Source organism: Nilaparvata lugens, chromosome 2 (genome assembly GCF_014356525.2).
Source record: "Nilaparvata lugens isolate BPH chromosome 2, ASM1435652v1, whole genome shotgun sequence".
In the NCBI taxonomy this organism is placed as follows: domain Eukaryota; kingdom Metazoa; phylum Arthropoda; class Insecta; order Hemiptera; family Delphacidae; genus Nilaparvata; species Nilaparvata lugens.
The window spans coordinates 73768616-73794383 of NC_052505.1; the positions used below are offsets into that span (position 1 = coordinate 73768616).

At 34.5% G+C, this 25768-nt stretch overlaps 2 protein-coding genes across 3 annotated transcripts in view; one reads left to right on the top strand and one right to left on the bottom strand.

The window, feature by feature from the left end:
- Positions 1–18979, bottom strand: part of LOC111057066 — a 104807-nt gene extending 85828 nt beyond the window's left edge. For both annotated transcript variants that reach the window (XR_005570552.1, XM_039421711.1), the window contains exon 1: positions 18888–18979. The gene's annotated coding sequence lies outside the window, so the exon portion shown is untranslated. The remainder of the gene's footprint in view (positions 1–18887) is intronic.
- Positions 18980–19448: 469 nt separating this feature from the next.
- LOC111045151 (hepatocyte nuclear factor 4-gamma) overlaps positions 19449–25768 on the top strand; it is a 40178-nt gene continuing 33858 nt past the window's right edge. Inside the window, exon 1 of the mRNA XM_022330470.2 lies at positions 19449–20258. Within this exon, the coding sequence (XP_022186162.2) occupies positions 20180–20258 (79 nt within the window). The 5' untranslated portion in view covers positions 19449–20179. The remainder of the gene's footprint in view (positions 20259–25768) is intronic.

Consider the following 25768-nt stretch of genomic DNA (forward strand, 5'->3'; position numbering starts at 1 on the left):
ATTTCCGTGTTTCTCCTGTATAGTTGATCTTATTCCTTTGATTGCAGCTCTTGTTTGAGTTAGTATGAGGTCTTCCATTGGTCGATGTTTATCAACAATTAGATGTGTTTTTCCGCTCCCTGGAACTCCATCAATCCATCTGATTCTCGGTATCTTGCATCGAGATATATCAATTTTCGAAACAGCATCCAACAGCTCCTCATTAAGCATCACTTGAGTGTCTCGACTAACCATAATATATTTTTCATTGGTTCTAAATCTGCGAGAACTGTTGTCAAATGATATGTAAGCTCCGCCTCCCTCCATACTGATAGTATGCAACTTCTAATATACTTCTAATATGCAACATATTAGGAAATATTAATGTCATGAGAATCTAAAATGTCGATTAATAGGCTAAATTTATAATATTATGAAGTAATAAAATTAACAAAAGAGCTTTATATTCGTAAAGGAACGAACCAGAATCAGAGTAAGGTAAATCATGACCTATAACACTAATTCCTTTCATGAAATCAATACACAATGCCATATTCTATTTTCGGATCTAAGTCTCATGTTGACATGCTACTAGAAATGATCATCTTCAAAATAATGTGAAATCGATTCCAGAAATCAAAGCTACCGATCTGGTTTGATCAGCTAATCAAATTCCTTGGAATACGTGCTCATATATGTGATGATGTCCATCTTAGTTTCCTGGAAAACGTAAGCTCTTCAAATGAAGCTCAGATTCCTAGAATTTGATATCCTAGTATTTTAATTGCTTGTCATTTGAAATTCGGTGTATACGATAATTCCTCACATTTGATTGAGTTTCAAGTTTTCATTTTGAAATTGATGTGGAAACTTGTATTCCAATTACACTTTCTCGAATTACTCTTTCCTCATTAACAGATGGAATTTGTCTGCAATGGTTCTTCTGTGTCTTAATGACACATTCAGAATATCTTAGTCAGTTGTGACTGAAAATATTTTAGGTATCCGTCAACTTGAATCGCATGATCTATTGCTTTATCGTTTTCCGAAAGTGACAAATTTCTAATCGCGAGAACAGGAAATCAAATAGGGAAATGTTCTCCAAACTCACATCATCCAATCACAATGAGTGAATCTGTTGAGAACTCATTATAAATTACTATCACTCATGAGACAGAAACTAATTTCTCATCACTTCATTAAAATGTCAGTGCAATCTGTCTCCAAAGTCTGTGGATTCAATAAGCTTTTTCATCTTCCCTCCCTGTCAAACGAGTGTGTTTCATTCTACTCCACTGTAGCAATACGAGAAAAACCTCTCTGGATGAGAGGCGCGTTAACATCGATTGAGGAATGATCATTGATCAATCCAAAATCTAATAGAAGCAGTTAGGTTTCGGAATTCAATTATTTGTATTGAGATTTAAAACGATACTTTCCTTCGAGAATGATAAAGAATCAGAGCTTATTACTCATCACATTCTTATACATTTATTACAACGTGAATAACGTTCATATTGGAATGTTGAGTGGGTGAAATAATTATTTGTATATCTAGAGTGAAAAATACAGCTTTTTCTCCCTAAGGAGGGGGATTGATGCCCGAGGCGAAGCCGAAGGCAAAAATTTTCCCAATGGAGAAAAAACATTTTTCACTCGTGATGTATACAACATTATTTTTCCTCCACCTACATTGATAGAGACTGCACATCGAATAACTTCACTTTAGTATTATATTCCAGGGAGTAAAGTAAGTACTCTAGACAGTAGGTGAAAGAAAAAATAATTATTCCTTCCACAATAGTGCAAAACTTCGAATCACAGCATTCAAAGATTGCAGGTCGCACAAATCCACAAGTTTATTGAAAAATGCTCATTCAATTCAGTAATTATTTCAAATTTCGCTTGAAGTGGGCATTGGAAGTTTTCTAGCAATAATATTATAACAACGAAAATTCATAGACACGCAAATTATTAAAAGACAAAAATATACCGATGCAAATAAATGAGAAATTGCATTTCACATTCTAATGATCTTTATATAATAAGAGAGAGTAGGGTTGTGTTTGTTCGTTTGTTCGCATCAAAACATGTCAACTTGTGGATTGCATACCGGAAAAACGGGTATGATTTAGATCTCCAAATTTTGCACATAGATTCTAAAAATATCAATCTCGTGCACCTGGAAGCCCAAATTTCAATTTTCCTTCTAGATTCTTCAGAATTAATGCTCAAACTTCATTCATGCTACCGTACATTAAATCCTTTATTAAGTTCCATTTACGTCATAGGCTACATTGTCATTTGTCATTGTTGTAGCCCAGAAGTCTGTTTTTTATGAGGTTTTATAATGCTGTTACAAGACTATTATTTTCAAACGGAGGCGTGTAGCGTAATGGTAAAACGCTCGCTTTCGGAGCGATGGTTCCTCGGTTCGAATCCCGATTCTTCCCAATTTTTTTGTTCTCAATAAAAATGATTTTTTTCCCTCGAAACGTATTATTATCAATTATTCTTTGAAGGAATTAGTTTTCATTACAATTGAACTCGGATTTTATCAAATAATTATTTTTAATGTAAAAGTTTGCTACCAGTACAAATGAAATGGACATATTCTCTTCATGCTGTAGGCCCATCTTTGAATTTCATATGGAAAACATGAATAGATCACAATAAAATAAGTAATAATTCATATTCTTCAGTTATAATGTACTATCAGACACAAATTCGCAGTGAAACGAATATTTTAGGTATTTTGTTTGGAATTGGGAAAACAAAAGGCTGCCTGATTCAAATTGAGGAGGATCTAATCGATACAAAAATTTATTTATTGATGTATTGGAAAAAATCAATATGATTCTGTGAGGTTTTCAAGTATAATGTCTTTTTCAGTTATCTATCTATATATATAAAAGTGAAATGGCACTCACTGACTGACTGACTGACTGACTGACTGACTCACTCACTCACTCACTCACTCGCATAACTAAAAATCTACTGGACCAAAAACGTTCAAATTTGGTAGGTATGTTCAGTTGACCCTTTAGAGGCGCACTAAGAAATATTTTGGCAATATTTTAACTCTAAGGGTTGTTTTTAAGGGTTTAAAGTTCGTCTTTTATCATGTATATTCTTCTTCTTCCAATCTCTTAATTATAATTGAAATTTCCATATCATATGTTACTATAGAACTATAATCTAGGTGGAGTACCTCTTCGAAACAGTTGTTAACTGGCAACTAAATTAATAATTTTGTCAGGTTGGCATTAAGTTGAGTTGACTTTGTTAGGTTGACACCAAGTTGAAGATTTGAATAAATGCATTTATCGCGGAAAAATTGATTGGGCACTGCTACTTCAATCCTAGGAATATTATATTACTAGCCGTCAGGCTCGCTTCGCTCGCCATATCCGTTTAGCCAGACGTTTAGTCTGGACCCCCAACTGGATTGTTCTAACATATGATAAAAATGCTCAAATGAAAAATGCAGGCGAGCGAAGCGATAACATATCCTGGCTAGATGGATATGGCGAGCGAAGCGAGCCTGACGGCTAGTACTATAATAAAGGAAAGAACTGGCTTATACACGTAAGGAATAAAGAATTATGTTTGACGCATCATCACGTCTGAACTACTCAACTGATTAATTTGAAATTTTGCATGTAGATTCTTAATTAACCGAGGATGGTTATATGCCTATTTTCAGTTCTTCAAAATTTCAATTTGTCATGCTTCCAGTTGAAGCAGCTGAACATTTCTTTTAAAAGGGACACTAGATGATAGGTATGATTGGGGACCCTATTCGAAAAAATAACTGGTTTTCTGCCACATCAAAATTTTGTTCCGCTATTTTCAATTCAACTTCATTTTTTAAATTGGAAGGTAGTCATATGACAAAGTTAGAAGACAGAAAACTTACGTTGTTCATATGATACAGAATTTAAAGAGAAAATGAATGGTGAAAAACGCACCGATTTCTCAAATCGTTCAAAAGTTATTCTCATTTAAGATACTGATAAATCATCCATATATCCATAATCTTTACTATAATAATGGAAAGAGCTGGCACATACACGTACGTGAAATTATGTAGGAAAATTATGTTTCACGCATCATCATGTATGAACTACTGGACTGATTGATTTAAAATTTTGCATAAAGATTCTTTATTAACCGAGGATGGTTATAGGCTTATTTTCAAATTTCGAATTTTTCATAACGTCAAGTTTTCAGTTTGCAAAGTTTTAAAATATTCCAATTGAACAGGGTAAAATTAATAATTAGAAAAGGGATAGAAGAGTATAATGCACCAAACAATCTCAATATGATTCGAATTGAGTATATGCATGGAGTATGAACAAAATGGCACAAGGTGAGAGAGGTTCAAGGCAGAATGAGAAAATATGATTTTTCAAACTCGAAGTGCTCTGAATGCTCCTTCATGCATCACTCCAATGATTTCATTCGAGCCTCACTCGTTCAATGAGTAACTGGAGTGTAAAATCAATGTGTATGAAGTTATTTATGCTCGCAAAGAGCCACCATAATAATTATTGATTAGACGTTGGGTGTAAGTTGTTAGGTATGGATTCTTATTCAGAAGTGATAATCAACAGACGTCATAATTCGCTTCAGAGTGATTCGAAAATAGAGTTAGCAAGTAGGTATCAGTGGTTGTCTATACTGTTATGCTTCACTGACTATCAAAGGCTAGCTCCTCTATGAAGGATCTACTTCTCATGAAACCTTGCTCATTTTAAAAACATTATTACTCCGATTGATATTGAAATTGTTTAATTCGTGTAAGTTTCAACACAACATTGGACTTTACAATTTTAGACATGAATCTGATATATATATCAGACATATTCTAAACATAATTCCTGGCAATTTTTACATTATTGACTTGTAATAACAATTTTTGCCGTGCTTTGTTTGTCAAATAAAATGCTATGCAGTCTTCAATTTCACCTGTATGATTTCTTATAATGTTCATGGTGTGAATCATGCATCAATATTTCAACTAGTAATTATTATTTACTTGCTCAACAGTATAAAGAAAGTAAGGGCACACGAACCATTTTTACAGGCGTTTTCGGACAAGCCGGCAGGGCAGGAAACTCTCTAACTGGTTGTTGGTTGATTCTGTTGATGTTTGGGAATGAGCTGATAATCTGCCAATTAGAGAACTTCCTGCCCTGCAGACTCGACTAAAAACAAACCTTCGTGCAGCTTGGAATGAAACCTTGAAATTGGAATGATTTTGTATCAAATTTCTCACAATAATCTCAGCATTTGTTGAAATTTGATTGAATTAATCGAGAAGAATGATGATTTCGTTGTGGTAGTGAAGATTGAATAGCTTGTCTATGTGAATCATTGTTCAAGAAAGATGTAAATATAGAAGCAACTTTGCAGTTGTCAAGTTAAATTTCCTTGTCTACTGAAAGTTAAATCAACTTTGTATCCGAAAAGATGTCAGTTTAGAAGACTGATGATGTTGTCCTGGTAATGGCTAGAATCAGGTGTCCTCCTCTGTCGGGGAATGGTGAATGCAAGAAGCAAGCTGCTGTCATTCTTCACAGATATACACTGCAGTTGAATTTGAATCAATTAATTCACATTCTAAAAATATATATTCCATTGTCATCAGTTACTTGAAAAGCCTGAAGCTCATCTTACCTCTGCTACCTCCTGTTTACACTACTACAAAGCTCGAATTTGAATTATCTACCCAAGCTTATACAGAGAGTCATATGTATGGGAACCCTTCAATAAGTTGGAGACTCTTGTAGATATATAATACTGTAACTTTCAGGATAAGGTCGAATACTCTACCTTTTGACGTACAACTAAATTTCAACCCCTCATGAGGGGGTGACTTAGGGGTTGTTACACAAATATTTCAAATGTGAACACTCATTGTGTGCTACATTATATTGAAGGCCTTTTTAAAACAAGAAAGATTACATAAAAAATGTTCTATGATATCTGTATCCAGAATGGCAGCTGATCGAGGTTTCAGTTTTTAAAGAAATGAGGGGTTGTAACTGAAATATTTCAAATGTGAGCACCCATTGTGTGGTAAATAGCTTTAAAGGCCTTTTCAAAACAAGATAATAAAAATGTTCTATGATGCTTGTATCCAAAATGATGGCTGATTGAAGTTTTAGTTTTTACTTGAAACTTCAATCAGCTGCCATTTTGGATACAAGTATCATAGAACTTTTTTATTGATTTCATCTTTCTTGTGTTGAAAAGGCCTTCAAAATTATGTTTCGCACAATGGGTGTTTGCCTTTGAATTATTCAAGTTACAACCCCTAAGTCACCCCCTTATGAGGGGTTAAAATTCAGTTCTACGTCGAAAAATTCGACCAATAAATAATCCTGAAAGTTACAGTATTATAATTATCTACAAAAGTCTCCAGGTTATTGAAGTGTTCTCATACATATGACTCACTCTGTATGCTTGAAACAATATTTTTCATTCGTAGTGCTTTCCTGTTCATTAAATATTTTGTAGGACAACTTTAAAATCATCGTTGAATGTTGAGAAAGCTTTTAATTTGATGACCCAACCCTAGAACAACTCCTTCCAGAACTTGCAATGCAAATGGAGCTAAGTTGAATCTCTCATTGCTCAGCTTAGTTCAAATCCAGGCTACAGAGTGACGCATAATGTTTCTAAAGAAACATGAATAGATAGGGAAAATGGAACAAACGATATTTCTAAAAGCACGTGGTAAACGACCCAGTAGGAGTATCTCTTCAATCTGACATCTAAGTCTCTAATTTGTATTTATATGCCAGACATCGAGACAAAAAAGAACCTGGTTTCTGGGTACTGGGCACTCTTCAAAGCCCCATTCAAGTGTTGGAAGACCACTTGATTATCTCTTCCCAGTTTTTCGAAGAAACACTCCAGCAATTATTCTGGATCAAGTAGTTTTAACTAAGCTCGTCAATTATACTTGATGTTGTAGACTGTGCACGAATAACGTTGAAAAGAATAGCACGGAAGGGTTAAACTGGTAAGCTTTGTCAGTTAAATAATGAGGGAAAAGTAAGGTTGACTCATCAAGATGTGGATTTCATCCCTAGACCACTAGCAACTATATTGAGTTATTTGAGGTGAATCTAATAATTAATTGGAGCACCACTCTTCAAATTTCAAATTTCACTCTCAACAGTTTCAACAGTAATTGACAATGGTCAATTACCATTTTTTTAAAGTGATATTAGAGGATTTGTAAGTTATTTCTATTTGAAGTATTTGAATTAGTGTTCATCTGTTTGTACTATGTACCTACTCTGAAAATGTATTGTACAGAAATCTATCTATTTAGCAATAAATTCAAATGAATAATTCAATTTGGTAATATACTGTAGTAACAACCATCAGAACAGGAAAATTTATTCTTACTAATCACGTACGATGGTACTCAATACTTTCTTATTCATTCATTCTCCATTCCTGAGATGAGCTCTATAGCTTCCAACAGATAAGAGAATTTGGTGAATATGACAATGTTAAGCAAACAAGAGTAAGCAGTAAGCAGTAAGCAGAGAGCAGTAAGGGTGATGCCTGCTGCAAAAATAATACGATAGAAGCTAAAGAAGACCCTTTCTATCCGTTTTGAATTTAGAATAGGGGTTTGAAAGTCTTGTGCTGTCAGCGTTTTTGATCAATGCAGTTTGAGAGAAGTGATGTGGAGAATGAATAATGCAGGAGAGAAATATTCTATCGATCGTAAGCGAATGGTATGAGAGACGCATAATTGCAGAAAGAATTCAAAAAATTATCAAGATCCTCTGTACTTATTAAAAATGTATAAGTTTTTTATATTGGTTGAATCTATTAATTCAGAATTCTAAGTATTTGAAAATTGCAAAGAAATAACAGGCTAAGAGCTGCATGATAGGCGCTTGCATGGAAAATGCTCTTGGTAAACTCGTTGATAGCATGATACGGCTTCATATAAACTCTTTTGGATAACTACAGGGTGATTTTTTAGTCCTGTTACCCTATTTTTAATACATGGTAATTTTTCCCTAATAAAGGGAAATTTTGTTTTGTTGCACGAAGTTGGTAGCCCTAATCACTCAGTATACACAAGGCAGTGCGAGTTTATTATCCTTAAGCTGTGTAACATTTTGTGATGATTCCGGTCGTGTTATGAACAGAATGTCTTTTACCATAGAACAACAGGTTTTCATTGATCGAATAAGCAAGGGTTTATGGCCTCCAAGGTCTCCAGACCTCACATCCCCTGATTACTTTTTGTGGGGCTACATTAAGTCTGAGGCTTTCAAAAACAATCCTCACAATATTGATGAACTGAAAGCCAATATTACAGACTTAATCACGAATATTTCCAATATAACTCTGAAAAAGGTTTCTGCTAATATGGTGAAAAGAGTCCGAGCGTGTATAACCTCAATGGGTGGACATTTTGAGCATATGGTGTAATCATTTTAAGTAACTAAGAAATGTGAGTAATAAAATATCAATTTTCTTTTGTAAATAACAAATATTATTTTTTTATTAATACCCAAATTTCCGTTTATAAATTACATCAAAAATTGGGTAACAGGACTAAAAAATCACCCTGTATTATTCAATTTCACTATCTTGTTGATCACTCAAATGCTACAAATTGATCGAGAATATTTTTCTCTATTACTTTCTATCACACTATTACCCTACCTCCAGTATAATTAATAGGCAGAAATCAGGTAATTGAGATTGCTATTACTATTCTTGTTAGATTTGAAGAATATTTGTTTGGAATATGATTAGGTACTTGGAATACTTCGACACTATCAAAAATGTTATCTTGAAACAGTTAGCCTATACGATTCAAGATTTTTAGATTCTAACAACAGCAAAATAGTACATAATGTACTATTTATTATTGTATTAAATTATTTATATTATACATGAAATCAGTGCTTTCTTGTGAAACTAACGAATAAATACAAAAAAATGGAATTATATCTAGTTTTTTCCAGAATTTGTTTGTGCATTCCATGTAGTCCACTACATTTCAGCCGTGAACAGGACGTATTGGTCCAGCGATGAAAATAAGTGAGTGAAAGTAAACTTTGTTGCTGTTTCTTTCCTTACTGTGCTAACATGATTGAAGTTGAATCAGTGTAGGTACCAAACCTACTAGAGAGACATAACTCTGTGATGTCATTTCAATCACAGATATTATTTTTGTTCATTCTGCCTATTATCTAACACAAGATCTGCTACATGGGTAGCACTATGAATCTGCTACATGGAATGCATTATAGTCCTGCTGTATGGATTGCACCATAGATCCGCTACATGGGATGCACCATAGACCTGCTGTATGGATTGCACCATGGATCCGCTACATGGGATGCACCATAGACCTGCTGTATGGATTGCACCATGATCCGCTACATGGGATGCACCAAAGACCTGCTGTATGGATTGCACCATAGATCCGCTACATGGGATGCATGATAGACCTGTTGTATGGATTCCACCATAGATCCGCTACATGGGATGCACCATAGACCTGCTGTATGGATTGCACCATAGATCCGCTACATGGGATGCACCATAGACCTGCTGTGAGGATTGCACCATAGATCCGCTACATGGGATGCACCAAAGACCTGCTGTATGGATTGCACCATAGATCTGCTACATTGATTGCACATGGAACTACATCACAGAGCACTAATATCGCAGGGCTTCTTCAAGGGTTCATAAAGCGACATGGAACATTAGAGAACAGCACATAATTGATGCAACCTTCTTTGTATAGTCATTTAGTCAATAATTCAGAATCACACAACAAATCCTGCCTAGAAGGAACCACAGGCTAAATCTAAGAAAGGTATTGGAGTGATTATGACAACAGCTCATCACAAATGGCACAAACAGGGTTCTTCACTAAGTATCAGTTCTCCACAAAGTATTAGCTCTTCACTTGAAGAATGAATTCTCAAAATCAATTTGAATCACTTTGAAGTTTCACTGATCTTCATTCCTGATATTATTGATTCATTACAGTTGTCATCCACTCTGGAATTCCGTGATAATACTTCTTATTTTATATTCTTCAATAGAGTACTTGATTTACATCCTCAATGATTCAATTATTGCATGAGAAGAATTTTTTTTTAAGCTTCTGTGAGTTAGCTCAATGATAATTGCCTTCTCGATGATAAATCATCCCTTCTAATGTTTATTGCTCTTGGAAGAACTCACAAGCGACAAGAATATTAAACAAAAGTTTCCCGATTATAACAGAGATTAAAGTTTCAAGGTGTTTATTAAGTTTCTGAAATTCTACTTCCAAAACTTTATTGAACCATCAATAGTCGTATTCGAAAGTTAACACCGCTGAATACCAAGATAAAACAGACAAACCTCCAGCCTCATAACATGCTCTTGTTCGAAAATCACTGAATAAACAGGATAACTCCCTTGAGGCGGGATCTCTTCTAAACAATTTCGTAGCTCACCAGAAACCAAAACTTCTCTTTTCTGTTATCTCAACACACAATATTCCAATCAACAGCTTGGTTAGAACCTCTGGAAAAATAATAATTTCTAGTTCAGGCACACTTGCTCCAATGCATTTTTTTTAACAATCAGAAACAATATTGGAACTAATCCAATATTTTTTATACCTGTTGTAAATTTCAGAATGGTGAGGTAGTAGGGTTTGAATATTCGATTTCAATTCCTGAATTTCATTGTTCAAATTCCAAAAAAAGTATTCCCAGACGTTACGTCTATAAATAATGATATGATATACATATTTTAAAATCGTGTTTTATTTTATTTAAAATAGTGATAGGCTATCCGCATCGTAATAGGCATCTTGAAGAATTTCTCTAGAAGTGCAGTATTACAAACCCACAGGGAAAATAGATGTAGTTGGGCCGAGTAAGAGATGAGTAGCGGAACAGCTTATTTGAAAAAAACTTAATGCTCTGGTGAAGATGGTGATGATAATAATAGGCTAAAAGTTTTCGCTGCTGTTTATTTCTGTTCAGTCACATTTACTATATTCAAGAGAATAAAATTTATTGTAGTATGATAATCAATTCAAAAGTATGTGGCTGAGATTTTAAATAATCATCTATACCCTGTATCCCCGAATAGCCTAGCCCTGTAACACAAGAACGTATCAAATGGAATATCAAGTCTATTCAGACTACCCCATCACTATTACCCAGAGATGCTAGAGGTAATGAAAAACTTCAAAATTGTATTAAAGTATTCAGGGAATGAAAGCATAGTGGCCTGGAGTGAGCAGTAGGTTGTATTGCAGATTTCTCTGCCGCAGTAGAAACAAGGGACCATAATAGACTCGTCTCAAGCTTCCCCCTGAAAGATGTCATTCATTTATTCACACTCATGCAGGCTCTATTTCTCTTGCACATAATCTTTCTCGCATAATCTCCCAAATATTTCGATTCTTACTCGTTAGCTCTTTCTGTTTCTTACATTTACTATCAACTGCTTTCTCACTCACCAACTCGTTCTTTTTATTTTTCCTCTAATCAATCTTCTCGCTGTAAAATGCGCACCCTCTCCTTCTGTCATTCCAGCTTTTTATCGACCTTTCTTTTCCTTTCTCAATTTCTCGAACTTCCTTCCCTCCTCATCTGCCATCCCTTTCAAAGTCATTCAGTCGCAGACCTATTCTCTCTGGCGTTCCAACATCAATTAGTTCGCTCTTTTATTTCTATCTCTCTCGCGCGTATAATTGGATGTTATACAATGAATTTCCGTGATTTATCCAGTCCAGGGAGCGTCCATCATCTCCTTGCAAGGTGGAACCAAGAATTTTATTATTCAAATTGTGCAATCAGGATGACATTGAGAAGTATTGGCATTTTCTCACAAAGCTGCAGCCTACAAAGTTAACAATGGTGAAGACGTCAATGTCTAAATTACTCATAGCTCTGATATTGTAAACTTACTTGATATTTAGGTATATTTTCTTGTTCTTGACTGGGGTCTTATCAGTAGAGAAATTTACAATTTTCATATCAGAAAGATAACAATAATCGACTTCCATTTCAGTGAAGACAAGCTATGAATCATTACAATCATTATTGATGATTCATAAATTGCTGATTGTACAGAATTGACTATACAGAATGGTATTATAACTGGTAATCTAGTTAGATCGGTGGATTTTTGTGAATAATTCACTGAAGAACACACATGAAGTCACCAGTGTTACTCTTTTTGCTTTCTATTATCAAAATTCGGAAAAGGAACAGCTTTGGGCTAGGCCTGTTGGCTCTGTTCTAATAATTTATTTTTGATTTGTGCATTGGTTAATGTATATGGATGAATAATTAAGTAAACAAATGAATAAATAATTTGATGCTAAATACAACTTTCACTTATTTTATTAAATCTCATTGATATATATAATTTTTACATAAATTAGAATAGTAGATGTAATAATTTACTTACACACTTCCCACTCATCTCTGATCAAAAAGTGGGTAGGGAAAAATTTATTATTATTTTTTGTTAAAATACATATTGGTTACAGCCACACTCATCTCTATATTGATTTTTACTGGTGTTATTTGAATTTTCTGGAGTTCCTCTCACAAAAAGAATGCGTTCCACATCTATGAGCTCAGAGTTTTCTGGAAATTGAAATTCATTGGAAAAATTACACGCATGTTTCGAATATCCTCTAGGGAAAAGTATCGCATGTTCTTCCTTGAGCTTTCATCATTCATACAGCTAACAATCTATCACTTGTAGAACATACAGTCATGCTCAGGTAGCAAAGCACAGAGATTGATTCATCAACTATAGGCGATCTGCGATTGAAACTGGGGGCAATTTATTGTGGAAAAATAATAATAATAAGAAATCAATAAGAACTGTTGATATTTATTGATTAAATTTAATTTTTTTAATCCCTCAAATAGCTTGTAGCTAGAGGGATAATATATCACAAAGTGTATATGATTATTTTTGTATCTGTTTTGTTTTGAGTTGAATAAATGAAAATGAAATGAAATTGTGTATTAGCAGTAGCCAGATTTTTGCGAGGGGTTGATCAAAAAGTTTTGGCACCCTACAGACCTTACCCAAATGGATTTGACAGCTAGGTTGGGATGTTGTTCGGTTATAGATAAAGGGGACGTGGAATACTCTTCCAAAATTACATTTCAGAAGCTCAGTCGCTGAAAATTTATCTAGAACTTATAGTCACTATCCGATCATCATATTTTTGATTCAATTACTGTTAAAAGGTGCGTACAGATTTACGCGCCGCGAACATGAGCAATTCACTTTTAATCAGCTGATGCCAAGCCTTTTATATATGTATCTTACCGTTTCTGTAAAAATACAGATATAGTCAGCTGATTAAAAGTGAATTGCTCATGTTCGCGGCGCGTAAATCTGTACGCACCTTGTACGCACCTTAAGAGTATCATGTTATGAGTGGACTCGTTACAACTATTTTCTCCTCTTCTATTCCTTCTCTCTCTCCTTCCTGTTTTTCACTGTTTCACACACCTCTCTCTCCAAACTCTAAATTGTTGTCGTCCTTTAATCTGCTTTTCATATTGGCAACCATAACTGGGGAGGTATTCCTTGTCTCGTCTCTTCAGTATACCCCAGCATGTGAGCAAATCTTTCAACTAGTTCTTATTACAGTAACTCTGTTCCCGTTGTATTCTTTGGTTCTCACATTCGGGCATAAACGAGACGATTTTTCATTGTCAATGATATTGCCAATTCTGTAGTCTATTGCAAAAAATTCGAATGAGTTTGATGGTTTTCAACTTTTAGTAAACAATATTGTTGTTGTAAAAAATTGAAGGGGATTTTAGATAGTACGTAGTGCATCTTGGATTTCTGGGCATCTTTTTGTTTCTTTGGGTAGGGGGGTTGTAGCCTGGAAACCCCCCACCCTCACTACGCCACTGGAGTACTATATAGAGTACTATATAAGAGTATATAATTATTATAGTTATAATATTATATATATGATATAATTATTATATTATATATATAATTATTATAAGAGTATAGAGTTATTATATACTAGAGTATATAATACTCTAGTATATAATAAGAGTAAGATAGGTAGAATAAGAAGATTTTTTGTTATTATTGATCTGGTGGCCAACATTCAATAAGCCATACGAGCGAACATAATGTGACTGTAAACTTTGAGTTACCACTTCAACTATATTACTACTGTAAGCATTAGGCTCGAAAACCCTAGTGACTGTTTCCTTCTTTGGTTGACTGCTGCTGCTACTGAAGATTTTCATGTGAACCTGTTCAAATATAATCTGAAAGCTTTCCCAACATCTCTGTAAATATTGAAAGAAAGGATGTATTATCATCTTGACCCTCCTTTCTGTGAGCTCAACGGTTATGCTTTTATAGTAACTCAAACCGGGCCAAGGAAAGCTTGGAGCCAAAATATGAATTGTAATATTCATCTTTCCATTAGTTATGAAACCAGAGCTACTCAATTATACTAGTGAACCCCTGGGCTGGAGAGCTCGCTCAAAATGCCACTGGTATTTCATCAGCTATTCTATTGGAAGCATTGGAAAGTCAAGGGAAATAGTTCGATTTGCATTCGTTATTAATTATATGCGATTAATGTGAAAATTACTTAACGAAAATTGAGCTTGAACTATTTACAGTAGAAACATAACCTATTTTTATTGACATGTAACATTATCAAAATTTGGGAATGGAATAGTTTTGGGCCAAGCCTGTTGTTCCTACCCAATCATATTATTTTATATGATTTGTGATATTGTATAAACGAATAAATAAATAAAAAAAAAATAAATATGTTCCAGCCGTCAACTGAATTGTGATTTATAATGGAAAATTTATAAAATTCTTTTATTATGCACTTCCAATGTAATCCTGTTTCTGTTATCCTAGAAGAGGACGAATAAGCGAGTCAATTCCGTTGGCCTCAAGACAAAAATAACAACCAATACTCAACAATTCATTATCAATTTCATTGTATGGGAGGAGATGTGGTGTGGCAGATTTTGCCTAGAAACCTGGTTCTATGATGTGAAGTGTTTTTGAACATTATTATCTCTATTATTGTTATTTCGTCGTATTAAACCGCATTTGATCAGCACAGCTCAAACGGTATATTAAAGGTGCGTACAGATTATACGCGCCGCGAACATAATGAGCAATTCACTTTCAATCAGCTGATGCCAAGCTTTTTATATCTATATCTTACTGTTTCTGTAAAAATACAGATATAGTCAGCTGATTGAAAGTGAATTGCTCATGTTCGCGGCGCGTATATCTGTACGCACCTTAAAGGGTTTCCCTCCTTCAAGGGAAAGTTTATCATTTTACAAAAATAGTTGTTGTAATAACAACATCAATGTCTTATTCTTATTATTCATTATGAGTTTATGGTCTGGTTCCAAGGACACTCTTTAAATCCAATGAGCCATTAGATTAAATAAGAGTCTTAGAAACCGGGCCTAAGAAATATTGAGTGAGTGAAATTTGTTTTATTCTGCTTCAGTAATTAATATAGTAGGGAGCATATTGTCAACCTTTGGGAAGGTCAGAAAATATTATTGCATAAATATGAATATCATCCTGAACACCCATGATCCATGTCATTTTCCACTCCAGATACAATTATGAAAAATATCATAGACGAATAATGAATGATAATACTCACCAAACTAAAAGCTCCATAGAAGAATTGAGCAGATCGTTTATTCCATGTGATATTATCATTTCAGACTTATTAATGAGACGAAAAGTTGAATGAGAACGAGCTTCATATCCCAGAACGAATTGCATTTCACTCTATGGCTTCCATTTTCATCTCATTCCACCTCCAGTGGCCCACTTTCAAAGCTGACTTTTTGCTGAATAGCTTTTTTCGTATAAGCAAGTTTAATTCTTTGTTGTCCAATGTCATTATCGGGCTCAAAAGCTCGAGAGTGACACGAATATTTCTTTTTTATGACTTTTCCTATGAAGCTTACTAAATTCTAATAAAGACTATTTCACTTCTGAAGATTCACTAAATGACTTCCTCAATTTCACTGTAAGGGAATATTATGCCTGAAAGTTCTATAAAAATGATATTTCCGATGTAAGATGAGCGAGCATATTGAACGAGCTACTAGTCTTGAATAATGAAGTTTCAAAAATATAAGTTACAGGAGAAATCGTTAAGTGCAAAAAATTAGTGGGTGGAATTCTTCAGTTTATCATTCAGGTTTGTTTCGGAAGCCCATTGTGAAACGTATTTATATACAACGTAGAACTGATATCCAATGACCAACTGATGCCTGATGTCCCATGTATGGAATGATATCCAATTAAGGTGCCGTAGAATGGCTGAATGCGACCCCCAAGATCGCACTACTTGATCCTCAACTTATTGAATAATAATATTAGTGTTCGCTCTTTATAGGCATAGGACCTAATTCCGGACTTAGTGTAGCGTTGGTGTTACTCCAGTATAAGTTGAGTCTCCCTAGAACAGTGATAGCTTCTTCAGTCATAAATCTTTGAAGATTAAGCCTACAGGGCTTATTTGGACTCTACAAGTCAAATTCACTGAACTCACATGGATCAGAATCACATAATTGATTCTGAAACGAGTAGAACAGTGTATTTTATCCCAATTTTCATATTTATGACAAATGTTACCTTTGACAAAGTCTTTGTACGATGTACCTTTGTACATTATAGAAAGTACATTATTGAAAGTAAACGTTTTTTGTATGTTGCATGATTGTTTCTGCTCAATTCATGTATTAAGACTTCTAGTGAAGTAAAAGTGTAATTTCAGTCATAAACAAAGAAGTTCATTTAAATTTCTCTATTATTAGTACGTACTCTGTTTTGAAAAATGTAGGTGAATTATTGTACTTTTAATCATAAAAACCTGCTGAATCATTTCAAGATGGTTCAATCATCTCGCTCTTCAGGTATCCAGTAAAGATGCCTTGAACACAGGTGAGAACCATTTACCGCATAAATGTTCTCAGCAATGAAAAATAGTATATTCCTGGAACTAGGAAGAAAATAAGCAGGAGGTAGCTTTCAATCAGTATCGTTGTAAGGTTCTCATAAAACACCATGATGAACTCTGATATGGTGTTCTAAACATTGTTGTGAATCACTAATAACTTATTATGTCCAGGTTATTGATAAATTGATGTTCCAGAACTGAGATTCTATGAAAGTGGGAATAGAGATTTTCATTAATTTATTGCACTTGCAATCACATATTTTGGTTGTTAAGGTGCGTACAGATTTACGCGCCGCGAACATGAGCAATTCACTTTTGATCAGCTGACTATATCTGTATTTTTACAGAAACGGAAAGATACAGATATAATAAGCTTGGCATCAGCTGATTAAAAGTGAATTGCTCATGTTCGCGGCGCGTATATCTGTACGCACCTTTAGGTAATTGGGAATAATTCATCTTCAAAGCACGTATCGTATACGGGAAATCCATACCATTGGAGCAATAGACATTTTTGTGAAATTATAGATGCTTTGACGTCATCCTACTCCCTACCTCTTCCAAAATCTTTCTAGCCATTCAAAGAATTAAAAATTGAGGGTTTACAAATACCGCCCATCGGATTCCGAACTGTTATTTCACATTGAGCAACATAAATATTCGGGAGCAGTTTCAATTACAAAAGTGGAGAAAAGGTTCACAGTGAGCCATTTCAGATCATCTCCAATCAGTATTCTGCCATATTAGGTAAATTTGAATTAAGTGTGGTATCACATCACATCAAATATGTAAATCAGTGATGCTCGTATAATGAAGAGGATTTTTAGGAGAGAGTGAAAAAGTATCAGTTGGCCCAGGAGAGGAACAGGAGGGAAGAGAGAGAAAGGAAGAGAGGTTCGAAGCAGAGGAGGAAAAGTGTGAGATTTAGAGAGGGTGAGTTTGAGAGTCGTTCCTGTTTGAAACAGCAAGTAATCGAATGAGGCTGAATCAACTACCAATTCATTATTTGTCACTCATTTATCTTCCACGACCTCCATTATAGCGCTGCACGTCTGTCATTCAATGAAAATTATCCAACCATCTAATCTCATCTGCAAATTTCATTCATTCATACGAAAATTTCTAACGAGCATGTAAATTTGTATAAAAAATATAAAGTGATTTATTTGACATCCATTGGCCTCAAATCGATTTCCATTCATACAATGAGATTATCAGCAATGCCATCAATCAGAATTCAGATAAATATTCCATAATATCCTAAGCTTTTCCTCCCGCCTTTCCAGTGAACGTGAGAGTTTTCCTGCATGGGATGAACTCACTGTACGAATTACATCTCTAGAATGACAACAATGATTTTAACTCTTCCAGGAAAATAACTTAAATAGTTTTATAAAAATAGCTCATATAGAAATCAATGGAATCAAAGCTGTTTTTGAGAAGAAGAAAATTTGCAATACTTGAAAAAGTTGTAACAGTATTGGTAATATTGGTAAATGTTTGTCAGTATTAGATTCACTTTCTAGGACACTTACCAATCTGATCAACCAATGAACCTGACGATTATGGATTTAGACCCATTAATCTGTTTCATTGAATTCGACAAATTCTACAGAAACCTGGCCTTCAAGATCAATCTTCGACAATCATAATGGAAAAGTTGCATTCAGAGCATCATCAAATTCTATAGATATGAACTGAGTTATCTTTGAGTACATCTTTATGATGATTGAATATTCTATTTAAATTATAAGACTTACTATTATAAGTTCTTACTCATGGGTTGGATTTTTACTTGGGCTTATTTTTGTAGGATCTCAACAAATATCTTCGATGTTATTGTTTGTATGTATTTGATATTTGTCATAAATACCTGTTTCCTGGTAGAGGGAAAATGAATCACGTGTACAGGAGCAGGATCCCGTACAAAAGGGATGTGAACTGTTACCCCGACAACTAAGCACTGGGGCGCGCAGCCCTCGACTTTTCAGAGGGAAATTCCCTCAGGTGAGAATTTCTCCCTTTCACTCCCATGCATTTCCCAAGCAATTTTCCCCCAAATGCACTGACCGCTCCTGCGCAATAGATTTCATTCATTGAAGTATTCAAGTCTCTTGCAAACTATGTGATACTCACGAATGAAATGATCCAAATAAAAGGGGATTTTAAATCTCCAATGCTTTCTCGAAATTGAACACAAACTCTATTCAATATAATATTACTACAATAGAACCACTATAGGGTCAATAGATAACTTTTATTAATAATAGTATTGGATATTGCTATTAAGCTATTTAAGATAGTTGAACACGCGCAGTGCTCAAGCATAAAAAGAAAGGATTCAATCCAATGTTGGATTTCTTCAGTACGTTTTGTTGAACCTCATGGGTAGGTTTCCTCCTACAGATTACTCCCACATATTCCTACAGAATATTACTAGACTTATAAGGGCGGAAAATGTCTCTCATATCAGTTTGCTATTGCCAATATAGCAAACAATTTCACAATTATCTATTTACTAAAATTATAATTGTTCTATTTATGATTGAACTGATAAATCGATGAATTCTATGATAGAGTCTTTCATGGACTAAATGATAATTGACTATGTTTAATATCATCTGTAGACGACTATTTTGTTCAATTCTAGAAGCTTACATTGTCAAATGTTGGAAGATTTTCAAGCCTAACAATTATTAGTACTTGGGCAAGAGTAGATTCTATTCGAATATTGTAAAGAAAACTACTAATTTTCTCCTCAAAATGTATAAATGAAACTATCTGAGAACAATATTAAATAATTACAAGATTTTTCAATGGAAAATACGGTTGAACATAGACATTATTCTATAAAGAATCACAAACATGTCTCTTGCGAATTGACAAACGATGAAATTGTTTGGAACCTCAAAAAAGTCCACCAAACAATCGTTCAATCAATACGTTAATTTATGGAAGACTGTCGATGATAGAATGGGAAGTCTATTAGAATGTAGTGGGCTGATTGAAATGTTGTGATAACAAGGTTTCGTCGTTTGACCTGTTGGTTGGTGATAAGGGTAGCGAATGCGCGCGCATCAGTCTCTGAGACGAGAAGATGCAGTGATTTAACGAGTGGCCCAAGACGAACAGTGGAAGAACGCCGGTGACCTTTGACCTGAAGAAATGAACGAGCCAACCATCATGGTGGCCTCCGGTGCATCTGTCATCGTCGAACCTGTTACTGCTGCCGTCGATGTATCAGGTAACCTCATCAATTATCATTTATCTCCGCTTCAGATTAGGTTACAATTCAACACTTTCTCCGCTTTGCAACACTGGCCTTTTCTCATTTACTCAGAGACATTCAACAAGTAGTATTGATAGATGGATAACTATCAGCCTATCATTTTCAATTCTGTTCTTACAGGTAGAGATTATAATCACTATTCACCGTACAGTTTATCATTCTTTAGCTAATTTAATCAATTTCTCCAAGGGCCTCGAAATTTTTAACTCAATTGATTTTGTCAACTGATGTTCAAAACACGAACTATGATATGGCATGAACTATTTTCAAACATCAAAATCTTCAAATCCATAAGTACAATTTTCATAATTTTTAGAATGAATAAATTGCTTGCCACCCCTGAGGTGGTGGAAGAGGAGCTTGGATTGAACTGTCACAGTTGATGATTATTGTAGGTTATGAAATAAAAATCGATATACTTATCCAGTATATAAAATTGAATGCTATGCCAATATGAGGCTCAAAGTTCTCCTGGTATTATTTTTTGAGATATTATTTTTTACAGTCACACGCTCATTACATGGATGGATGAATTGTGGAGAGTTTATGTATTTTGAAAAAGCGGATTTTTACTATTGAATTCAATTGCTCATTTGAAATTAATTGTTTTTATGATACAGAGTTTTTTTTGAAGTAATGATAGTTGAATAATGAGTGTAGCCTAATGAGCACACTGTTAAATCATGCTCACTGTACTGTATTACTCTATTAATATGAGTTGAGTATTACTTAAATTTTATTAGATATTTCTTGTATTCTGAGGGATTGTGTTGTGATAATGAACAGTTAGTCTACTCTTCAATTTCATAGTTACGGTAGAGTACAACATAATTATTGCGAAATAATTATTTGAAATAGGCCTACTCCGTAATTTGATGTTGTTGAAAAAGATCGAATGGAAGCAAACTCTTCATAGCTGCAGTCTAATATGAAAGCAAAGTGTTTGCAAATAGAATAAATTCGTTCAATATTGAACTATGTGTCAAATTTTTTTAATTTTCCAAAATGATTGTTCGAAACCTAAACTTAAAACTTATACGAGTTGTTCGTGCAATTTTATCCACTTTCTCATAGAAATACCATGGAAAATATTTCATGAACTGGCTAGTAACTTGGAAGTTTGAGAATAGATTTCAAACAAATAATCATTATATGCTGAACAGATAGCCGTTTGGTAAATAGTATGCATAATACTACTATTATATGGAGATTGAGTAACTGTCAATATATTGTTTGATTGTCGGTGCTATCTACCATGTGATTCAGTCATGATCAGAATAATTGAATATGAACAGATCTTGAGCAACATTGAGGAAATTTTGATTAGTCAGTTGAATTTCAATTTCATATCAACAACTGAGATTTATGGTAACTATTATTAGCCTATGTACATGCTACTGATACATTAAATGTTATTCTTCTGTTGCGAATATCAAGAGATAAGTAGATTCTCAGTTTATTAGTTAATTTTGAGGATTCATTCCATGCTCACTATATGCGTTAATAAATAGTAGGCCTATTCGATACCAGTTGATTTAGATGTTTTCATAGTTTTCACCAATATATATATTTATATATAAAAGCGAAATGGCACTCACTCAATGACTCACTCACTCGCAGAAATGAAAATCTACCAGACCCAAAACGTTCAAATTTGGTAGGTATGTTTAGTTGGCCCTTTAGAGGCGCACTAAAAACGAATTTGGAAAAATTTCCAAAGATACGCCCAAAATCTGCGTTTTTCCAGCGTTTTTTTTTTTACTTTTTCTCAGATTCATCGAGAACAAATAACAGAAATTGTTCAAATTTAGTACAGAAGCTCAGCTAGTGTGTTAAAAGTCGTGTATAATGTCGTGTTAGAAGGAATTTGAAATAACGCCGAAGATACGCCCAAAATCAGCGTTTTTCTCAGATTTTCTGCGTTTTCTCAGTACTTTGACTTTCTGTTGGAGTAAAGCATGCTCAAATGAGAAATGCAAGCGAGCGAAGCGAGCCCGCTGATCTCATTTTTGGACGATCCAGTCGGGGGTCCAGGGAGCGGAGCCCCCTGGCTAGACGGATATGGCGAGCGAAGTGAGCTTGACGGCTAGTTTTGTATGAACATCAGTTATGTTTTTTGTTTTCCAACTACTGTATTGTTTACTCTATACAATGAATAAATAGATAATTGAAAGCTGTGGGCTTCAAAGATTTCAATAGATTCGTTCATGAGCGAGTTCTCTAACCCAGGGGGTCACTAGTTGATATCTAAGCTATTTAAATAACGTTGATATTGGAAGATTAATTTTCATTTGGGTGGTATGAGTCTTTCTCATCAAAACAGGAAAGTACAAAAATATATTGGAACATACGGAATGACTGACAATGATGATTAACAATTATTATTGATCAACGTATTCAAAGTTTTATCAATCAAGAATCAGTAAATTGGCTTAGTGCTAGAAGTTTTCCAGTGGTGGGAAGCCACTATTCCTTGTTTAATTGACGCACTCAAACAAGGAGAGGCTCTATAGAGGGGTTTTTAGGATAAAACATGCCTCTTCGATATTATAAAATTGATGTGAATAGATCCAGAACAGAGCCCAGATAAAAATTTTCAGTCCCTCAACAATGTTTGGTGGAGTATGTACTCTGCCGCCAATGGCATACACCTTTTACTGGAGAAAGAATCACATACCCCTTAGATCCTACCTTCTTGTCATTCCCCCCATACAAATAAACAAATACCTTCACAGCTAGGGAGCTAGGTTAAGGTTAATTTGGGTTACTAGGTTACGATGGTTGATTTGCACCATCCGAGATTAAAATGGTCACTGGATCAGGCATCAGTGTTTATGTCGATTTTTGATAAAATTATCAATTTCATTGGGTTACTCCAGGGCTCTCCAAACTACGGCCCGCGGGCCACATCCGGCCCGCGGATAGATTTTGTCCGGCCCGCCAAGAGTTAGATATTGCAACAGATTTTTAAAAATTTATATTTACACAAAGAAGGTAACCTACTTCCATTTTACAGTTCCTCCCAGAAAAAGACTTTAAAAACTTAAAAAACCATGCTGAAGTGTTTTGCTACTATGCTATGTTTGTCATGGTAAAAACCATGCTATGTTTTCTCTTTTTGGATCTACCTACAATTTATTGTGAGCAGACATTTTATAAAGTGAAGTTTGTTAAATCCGAATACAGATCTTCCTTATCAGATGAACATTTTAAATCAATTTTAATGATTGGAACCACAAAGTTTGATCCTAAATGGGCGGACATTTTAAGTGGAAAACAAATGCAATCTTCTCACTAAAAATAAATATTCTCGCTTGGTAACTTTTTGTAAATTCGTGTATTGTCAAGTTGTCTTATTACTATTAAAAAAAGTTATCATATTCTGTTTAACTTGCTAAACTCATGCATTCTCAAGTTTTCTTATGATTTTTTTACACTAAATAGATTTGCCTTTGTATTGAAATGAAATGAATTGGTTTGTTTCTTCCTGTGTTTTAATTAAACCTACTTAAAACTCCTCATATTATTTTAATGGAGATATGATAATTTTACACCCCCCAAATCCCCCGTCATTTGTGGCCCACAAGTCAATTACCACGTACATCCTTGTTATTGGCCCTCTAAGCCTCCCTAGAATTAACAATGTAGCCCTTGGATGGAAAAGGTTGGAGACCCCTGGGTTACACCATTCCCAAGAGCAATTCTCTAATCAATGATGGTATTATTGTTAGCTACAATAGTCAGTGTTATAGGCCTATAGAAATAATAATAATAATAATAATAATAATAATAATAATAATAATAATAATAATAATATAATAATAATAATAATAATATTTTCTCTGGTCGAGGATGTCTAGACTTGATATCTCGACTATGAAACTATGATAGCTATTATGATGGTCAGTATTGAAGGCCTATCAATAATACTGTATACAGAGTGGGTGAAAAGTACGAGAACGGCTTAATATCTCAAAGGTAATTCGACGGTGGGTGTGATTGGGGATCCTACTCAAATTGAAAAAGCTACTTTACTATGACTATAAAAATCTGGTCCGCCATTTTGAATGCAACTTTATTCTTTTGAATAGGAAGGTGGTCATGTGATACATGATTTCGATAAGGAATTTCAAGAGAAAATGAATGGCGAAAATCGCAAATCGATATCTCAAACCAATATCAATATCAATTAATCAATACCACTCATTTATTATTCATTATTGATTTGCATGGTACTGATTGATAATGTGAATATCTTCTGAATGGTTTGCGATATCGATGTACGGTTTTCACCATTCATTTTTCCTTGAAATTCCGTATCGAAATAATGTATCGCATGACCACCTCCCTATTTAAAAAAATTAAGTTGCATTCAAAATGGCTGATCCAAGATGGCGGACCACATTTTTAAAGTCATAGTAAAGTAGTATTTTCAATTCGAGTAACATCCCCAATCACACTCACCTAGGAATCACTTCTTCTTATGAGATACTAAGCCGTTCTCAGACTTTTTCTCTCTTTTCTGCTTAGAATAGTATTGATTAATAATGTGGATATTTCAGAAACGGTTTGAGATATCGATATGCGGTTTCCACCATTCATTTTTTCTTCAAATTCCCTATCGAAATCATGTATCGCACGACCACCTTCCTATTAAAAAAAAATGAAGTTGCATTCAATATGGTGGATCCAGATGGCGGACCAGATTTTTAAAGACATAATAAAGTAGTTTTTTTCAATTAGAGTAGGATCCTCAAACACACCCACCGTCAAATTATCTTTGTGCATGAGATATTAAGCCGTTCTCAGACTTTTCACCCACTCTGTATATTCGAAGAGTAGTCTAATTGAGTAATAGAGTAGTAATTGATATATAAATAACATTTTCATGAATTATTTATATCACCGCTACCGCTGCCCAGTGTAGGCTACTCTATATTTTCGTATCGAGTATAATACTCAATACAACACGTATGAAGTTCGAGTTAAGCTAGGTTTACACTATGTAGCAGAGCAATATAGCAGAGATACATGTAGCACAACTATATAGCTCTGCTACAAGTTCATAAGATGACACTGGAAATCTGCTGTATAGCAGTTTTAAGCCTATTTTCTCAGCTATATAGCAGAAAATGAGCCATCCAAAATTTTCGGTAAACATCAAAGAGAATCTGAGCTATATGTAGCAGAGCTACATCTCTGCTACATGTCAATTTTTGTTTATAGCAGTGATAGATGTAGCTGCTCTGAAGGAAGGCTGCCGCAGCTGTTTACTGCTGTTTAGTGCCTGCTGGGTTCACACCAGATTATATTGTACTCATTTGTTGTCAGAGTGCTAGTAGGCTACCGCGCATTGCGAATAAATTTAATGAGTCAAGTCGTCTCTATCATCCTCATTTAGGTATTTCAGAAGGTCCACTGTATAGTTCCCTAGCCTGAAGTGAGGGTCTTATCCAATATCTTCT